Raw genomic sequence first — 8,183 nt, 5'->3', positions numbered from 1 at the left:
CAGACATAGATGTTGCCTTGGTAGTGGCCTGTACTGGTCAAAATAAAAGGCCCAGGGGTCCCAGACTGATTGAGAAGAGGCAAAAGAGGCCAGAATCAATGCCAAGGGGTCGGCAGCGAGGAGACAGTTACTGGGAGTTCATCTTTCCCAGCAAGAAGTAATTCAACAACTCATGTATCCAGGCAATAATTAATTGGGGTGCTTGGCTCTGAGAGCAAGGTGTAAACGCAATGCTCAGATTCCTGCTGAAGGGCTAAGGGAGTAGTAGCCAAAGCCTATAAGTGTTCATGATGTGCCAATCAGGGCCCATGAAAAAGTAACAGACATTCGGGGCATGTGGGAGTCAGATCAAACATCAGGAAGGCCCAGCTACTGTTCTGCAAAGAGAAAAAGAATGTACAGTAAGGATACGGGCTTGCCAAGAAGAGATTATTTCATTCAAGCTCAAAGAGGCTAAAAAAGCAGATTGGGTCCCAGAATAGGAAAGAGACCCTCCCAGAGCCTAATTACACGCATATCCCACACTGATGTGAGCCAAGACAGAATCTGGTGTTATATCCCAGGAACTTATTCAACCAGCTTCTGTGTGAGTCACAAATAGTATTCACATATACTAATGTATCTTATCCTCACACAATCACACAACTCTTCAAGGTAAATGGAACAAATGATCCCCTATTTTATAAATAAAAACACAGATTCTAAGCGGTTACATGACTAAGATTACATAGCTTCAAACGGCAGCAGCAAGGCTCAAGCCCTGACATTCTGTCACAAAATCCCTTCTTTTCTGGGCAGTAGTTGCTGCTCACATTCTTGGTCAACTATCAGCTCTCTGCAAGTTCTGTAGCTGGGTGTTTAACCACAGTCAGCTTCCCACCCTGATTACAAAGCTGGACTTCAGACCTGTGGCTCTCTTGAGTCACCCACCCAGAAGCTACACTTGCATTTCTTGGCTTAAGTTGGGACAAGGCTTCTTCCTTCACTCCCATGAAGAGGTCCATAGTTCAGGGTTTGTATCCTAGCATCTCTGAAAAGACTCTTTCATGGGCATTCCCAAAGAGCTCCCTATCCTATTCCCACAGATTAACTTAGAATCTGGGGAGTGATAACAGTAAGAATGAGGTGGAACTATTTTCCATAGCTTAAACTTAGGGTTTGAGGGTTAGGGTCATCTAAGAGGACTAACCCTGAGTTAAGATTAAAGACTGGTCATTCTAGTTCTGCTCTATCACTCAAAAGCAATTTTATGATTTTAGAAAGTTGCTTTTTTTTCTGATACTATTTTTCTTCATTTTTAATATAAGGGTGTTGATTCAATAATTTTTGTTCTAGCATTCAATAACTGAATGGTATAGGTTTATTATTTTATTATTATTGTTATTATCATCAGCACCACTACTAGACTGCCTCAATTATATCCTTTGAAGTATATGTAAAGTGGGTGACTACTAGGGGCAGCTCTATGACACTAGTAGAACCACCCTTATTCTCAAAGTTCACCCTCACCTCCTACACCTTCTTCCATACCAGTCCTCATGAAACTCCATCTACAAGACTTACCTGAGCATATCACAGCCACATCTTCCTTGTGGTTACAGTTGTGGTAACCCCAGAACCTGTGCTGGCACTGCTCCAGGGACTGCTCCTTTCCTGAGCAATGAACATCATCCAACCAGATGCGGCCAACCCCAGGGCCAAAGCTTCTCCGGGCTTTAACAGAAGGAGAGAGGGACTCTCCACAGCCCAGTTGCTTACATACCACCTGGTCCTCCTTTTTTCCCCATCCATCATCACAGACAGAGCCCCATATGCCCTCGTGCAGCACCTCCAGTCGCCCCGAGCACCGGATGTCTCCTCCTACAAGTCTCAAGTCAAAGGGATCTGCAGGGTGCAGGAGGAAGTCAGAAGATGGAGAGAAGCATGTAAACAAGAAAAATGAGAAGATCACTTACATCCTTATTCAAATCCCATTAGAACTTTTGAAACTCTCCATCTGTGTTTCTGTGATTATAGCCCCTTCTCTAGGTTCCAACCGATATGGCCCACGTCCATTTACTTAACTAGGAACTTTTCACTTCCCATCTATTTTATAAAAGGCTAATATTTATAAATAATTTCTAGTAGTTTTTAAAAGTCGAAGAATTCAACAAGTACATGAAATGAATGTTGTATGCCCTACCCCTATTATATAGAAGTCAATATAATAATAGTTCATATTAATATAGTGCTTAATATTGTTTAAAGTATTTTCATCTACAAAGATAGATATTATTAACTCCATTTTAAAAATAATAGAATTGACTGCCAAAGGCTCTTTCAGTGGCTGGAAGCTGGCACTAGTTCATACTGTAGTCTTTTTTGGACAACTCTCAAGGGTCTGCAGGTCTTAGGTAGGTGGCAGCTGGCCTCAGTGTGCCCTGAGCCTTTTGCTGAGTGGCCCCAGGCTCTGCACTGGCACCAAATCTGAATCTATACCAACCTGTCGAACACCACTTGCCCCACCCTGGTGACTCCTTGAGACCCCATCTCACCCAAATCACATATCGTCTGAAGCTCTTTCAGCAGCTGAGCCTTATAGGCAGCCAGGCCTCATGGTGCCCTAGGCCATTTACTGAGCTGCCCCAGGCCCAGCACTGGTGGCAGCCAGCCTTGGTTCACAGCATGGTCTCATCCAGGTCCAGAGAGGCAGTGAACAACTGCACATTGCTTTGTAGCTCCTACCAGATAGCTTTGGGCTGGTCACAGGCAGCAGATGAACTTGGCCTGCACAGGAGCCTATTCCAGGAGGCCCTACAACCAACATACCCAGTTACCAGCTTCATATCACAACAGAGCACCACCTGATTAGCACCACAAGCAGCATATCAAAAGTGTAACCTCAATAGGCACCTGAGCCTGCTGAGGCAAATCCCACTCCATGAAGTCAGCCTCCACACAGCAGCTTGTATGATGCTGTCATGGCCAACTCTCAGAGCTAGGCAGCCTGAAGGTCAATTCCACACACTGATGTGCCAACAGCAATCAAGGCTCAACTACAACAAGAGGGCACACACAACTCACACAAGGGACATTCTTCAAGCAACCAGCTTTGGATGATCAAGGAGACTGTGCTACTGAGCCCCAGAAGAAACCTCTTACATAAGGCCACCTTGCCAAGACATGGGGACGTGAAGATCTACATAATACATAGAAATAGAGGGAAGCAGCCAAAATGAGGACACAAAGAAACATGTCCCAAATGAAAGAACAGGAAAAAAACTTCAGAAAAACAACTAAATAAAATGGAGGCAAACAATCCACCAGATAAACAGTTCAAAACACTGGTTATAAAAATTTTCAATGAACTTGAGAGAAGAATAGATGAACTCAGTGAGAACTGACACAAAGAGATAGAAACCATAAAAAAGAATCAGTCAGGATACAATAACTAAAATGAAGAATACAGTAAAGGGAATCAAATGCATATTAGATGAAACAAAAGACCAAATCAGTGAGTTGGAAGACAAAGTAGCAGAAGACACCCAATTGGAATAGCAAAAAGAACAAAGAATTTAAAAAATGAAGATATTTTAAGGGACTTCTGGGACAACATCAAGCATAACAACAACCGCATCATAGGGTTACCAGAAGGAAAAGAAAGAGAGCAAGGGATTAAGAACCTATTTGAAGAAATGAGTAAAAACTTCCCTAATATGGCATATGAAATAGACATATAAGTCCAGGAAGCACAGAGTCTCAAACAAGATGAACCCAAACAGGCCTACGCTATGACACATCATAAGTAAAATGCCAAAGATTAAAGACAAAAAGAGTATATTAAAAGCAGCCAAGAGAAGAACAGTTAGTTACCTATAAGGGAGCTTCCACAAGACTGTCAGTTGCTTTCTCAACGGAAACTTTGCTTTCTCAACGGAAACTTCCCATAGGGACTTGCAAGAAATAATCAAAATGATGAAAAGCAAGGACCTACAAACAAGACTACTCTACTCAGCAAGGCTATCATTTAAAATTGAAGGAGAAATAGTTTCCCAGACTAGATAAAACTAAAGGATTTCATCACCACCAAGCCAGTATTACAAGAAATATTAAAGAGACTCTTTAAAAAGAAGAAGGAGGGTGAACATAAATATAAACAATAAAATAGTAATAACTATGTATCTATCAATAATCACTTTAAAAGTAAATGAATTAAACTATCCAATCAAAATACATGGGGTATCTGAATGGATAAGACATTTAAATATGCTGCCTGAAAGAGATTCACTTCTGATTGAAAGATATACACAGACTGAAAGTAAAGGGATGAAAAAAAAGATGGTTCATGAAAATGAAAACAAACAAACAAAAAACCTGGGATAGCAATACTCATATCAGACAAATAGATTTTAAAACAAAAACTATAATAAAAGACAAAGAAGGACATTGCATAATGATAAGGAGATCACTCCAACAAGAGGATATAACCATTGTAATCATTTATGCACCTAACATAAGAGCATCTAAATAAATAAAGCAAATATTGACCAACATCAAGGGAGAGATCAATAGTCATAGTAGGGGACTTTATCACTCCACTGACATCAATGTGTAGATCATCCAAACAGAAAATCAATAAAGAAACAGTAGCATTAAATGACATGCTAGACTGAGTGGATTTACTTGATATTTTTAGAGCATTTTACTCCAAAGCAGTAGAACATACATTTTTTTTCAAGTGTACATGGAACATTTTCCAAGATAGACCATGTTAGACCACAAAACAAGTCTCAATAAATTTAAGATGGAAATTATATCAAGGGAAGTCTGACCACAATGGTATGAAACTAGAAATTAATTACAAGAAAAAAACTTAAAAACACACAAACACACAGAGGCTAAATAACATACTACCAAGCAATGAAAGAGTTAAAAATGAAATCAAGGAAGAAATCAAAAGATAACCTTGAAGCAAATGAAAACAAAAACACAATGACTCCAAATTTATGGGCCATAATGAAAGCAGTCCTAAGAAAAAAATTTATGGCAATACAAGCCTACCTCAAGAAACAAACAAACAAAAAATCTCGAATAAAAATCTAACCTTACACCTAAGAGAACTAGAAAAAGAACAGCAAGCAAAGCTGAAAGTGAGTAGAAGGAAGGAGATTGTAAAGATCAGGAAGATCAAACCAAGAGCTGATTCTCTGAAAAGATAAAAGAAATTGATAAATCTTTAACCGGAGTCATCAAGAAAAAAAGAAAGGAGCCAAATAAATAAAATCAGAAATGAAAGGGGACAAGTGACAACTGATACCACAGAAACAAAAAGGATTATAAGAAAATGCTATGAACATTATATGCCAACAAATTGGAGAATCTGAAAGAAATGGACAAATTTCTAGAAACACACAATCTTCCAAGACTGAATCAAGAAGAAACTAAAAATCTGAACTGAGCAATTACTGCTAATGAAATCGAATCAGTAACCAAAAAACTCTCAATAAATAAAAGTCCTGGACAAGATGGCTTCACAGATGAATTTACCAAACATTCAAAGAATTAATAGCTACCTCCTCAAACTATTTCAAAAAATTGAAGAGGAGGGAGGCCTCCCAAGCTCATTTTACAAGGTCAGCATTATTACCTTGATTTCAAATCCAGACAAAGACATTACAAAAAAAAAAAAAAGTTATAAGTTGATATCCCTCATGAAAATATATGCAAAAACCCTCACCAAAAATTTAGCAAACCAAATTAAACGATACATTAAAAAAAATCATACACTATGATTAAGTGGAATTTATTCCTGAGATGCAAGCAAGATTGGTTCAAGATCTGTAAATCAATTAACGTGATAATGCCACATAAAAACAATGAAGGATTTAAATCATATAATCACATTGGTAAATGCAGAAAAAGCATTTGACAAAACCCAGCATCCATTTATGGTAAATACTCTTAGCAAAGTGGAAATAGAGGAAACATACCTGAACATAATAAAGGCTGTATATGACAAATGCACTGCTAACATCATACTCAATGGTGAAAAGCTAAAAGTGTTTTCCTTAGATCAGGAACAAGACAAGAATGCCCACTTTCACCACTTTTACTTAACATAGTATTGGAAGTTCTAGCTTTAGCAACGAGACAAGAAAAAAATAAATAAAAAGCATCCAAAGATGTAAAGAAGTAAAACTGTCATTATTTGCAGATGGCATGATACTATATATAAAGAACTCTACAGATTCTACCAAAAAACTGTGAGATCTGATAAATGAGTTCATTAAAGTAGCAGGATGCAAATTTAATATTCAGAAATCGGTTGCATTTTTATACACCAATGCAAACTATCAGAGAAATTAAGAAAACAATCCCATTTACAATTGCATCAAAAAAATTGGGAATGCATTTAACCAAGGAGGTAAAAAACCTGTACTTGGAAAATAATAAGACATCGAAGAAAGAAATTGAAGAAGATACAAAGAAATGGAAGGATATACTGTGCTCACGAATAGGAAAAATTAACATCATTAAAATACCCATACTATCCAAAGCAATCTATAGATTCAATGCAATCCCTATCAAAATACCCATGGCGTTTTTCACAGAACTAGAACAAATACCCTTAAATATATACTGAACCTTAAAAAATGCTGAATGTAATATCCAAAATATATAAATATCTCATACAACTCAACAACAAAAAAATAGTCCAATTAAAAAATGGGCAGAAGACCTGAACAGATACTTCTCCAAAGAGGAAATATTAATCATCAGAGAAACGTAAATTAAAACCACAATGAGATAGCACCTGACACCTGTCAGAATGGCTATCATCAATAAATCAAAGAACAACTGTTGGCGAGGATGTGGAGAAAAGGGAACTCTCATACATTGTTGTTGGGATTATTGGTACAGCCACTATGGAAAACAGTCTGGAAGTTTCTCAAAAAATTAAAAATGGATATACCTTTTGACCCAGCAATTCCACTTTGGGGTATTTATCCAAAGAAAACCAAAACAATAATTCATTAAGATCTGTGCACCCCAATATTCATGGCAGCACAATTTAAATAGCCAAGATATGGACCTAACCTAAATGCCCATGAACAGATGATTGGATAAAGATGTTATGGTTCATATATACAATGGAATGTTACTCAGCCATTAAAAAAATGAAATCCTACTATTTGCAATGATATGGATAGATATAGAAGTTATTATGCTGAGTGAAATAAGTCAGACAGAGAAAGATAAGTACCATATGATCTCACTTATATGCAGAATCTAAGGAACAAAAAGAACAAACTAATCAAAAACTGACTCACAAGTATAGAGGACAATTTGGTGATGGACAGAGGGGATGAGGGGTTGGGAGAATGGGGTGAAGGGTTAAAGAAGTACAAATTAGTAGTTGATAGATGGTCGTGGGGATGGAGAGCACGGCATAGGGAATGCAGTTAGCATTAATATATTGGCTCGATGGAAAACCAGAGGAGAGAAGGAGCAATTAGGGGAAGCATTTTATAAACTATATAAATGTCTAACCAATGTACTGTATATTTGAAACTAATAAAAAAAAATGTTTTTAAAGATGCTGAATGCCCTTGAGAAAGAACATAGTTGAAGGTATCATGCTACCTGATAGCAAACTATGCTCCAGGCTATAGTAATCAAAATAGCATGATACTGACATGAAAACAGACACATAGATCAATGGAACAGAATAGAGAGCCCAGAAATAAACCCATGTCTATATGGTCCATTAATCCATGACAAAGGAGGCAAGAATATACAATGGGGTAAAGACAGTCTATTTAACAAATGATGTTGGGAAAACCGGACAGATGTATACAAAAAAAAATGAAGCTAGACCACTTTCTTACACCATATAGAAAGATAAACTCAAAATGGATTAAAGACTTAAATATAAGACCTGAAACCATAAAACCACCGGAAGAAAACACAGGCAGTAAACTCTGATATGGTAATATTTTTTCTGATATAACTCCTCAGGCAAGGGACACAAAAGAAAAAATAAACAAATGGGACTACATCAAACTAAAAATGTTTTGCACAGCAAAGGAAATTATTAAGTAAACAAAAAGACAACCTACTGAATGGGAGAAGATATTCACTAATGATACATTCAATAAGAGGTTAATACCCAAAATTTGTAAAGAACTCATACAATTAAACAC

At 37.4% G+C, this 8,183-nt stretch overlaps 1 protein-coding gene across 1 annotated transcript in view; it reads right to left on the bottom strand.

The window, feature by feature from the left end:
* The window catches only part of CD5L (CD5 molecule like), a 28,281-nt gene continuing 20,098 nt past the window's right edge, over positions 1–8,183 (bottom strand). The window contains exons 6-7 of the mRNA XM_011382159.2: positions 1,564–1,884; positions 1–377 (exon numbers count right to left, since the gene is read on the bottom strand). Of these exons, the coding sequence (XP_011380461.1) occupies positions 370–377; positions 1,564–1,884 (329 nt within the window). The 3' untranslated portion in view covers positions 1–369. The remainder of the gene's footprint in view (positions 378–1,563; positions 1,885–8,183) is intronic.

Source organism: Pteropus vampyrus, unplaced genomic scaffold (genome assembly GCF_000151845.1).
Source record: "Pteropus vampyrus isolate Shadow unplaced genomic scaffold, Pvam_2.0 Scaffold463, whole genome shotgun sequence".
In the NCBI taxonomy this organism is placed as follows: Eukaryota; Metazoa; Chordata; class Mammalia; order Chiroptera; family Pteropodidae; genus Pteropus; species Pteropus vampyrus.
The sequence above is the reverse complement of the archived record's forward strand: the minus strand, read 5'-3'. Positions and strand labels throughout refer to the sequence as shown.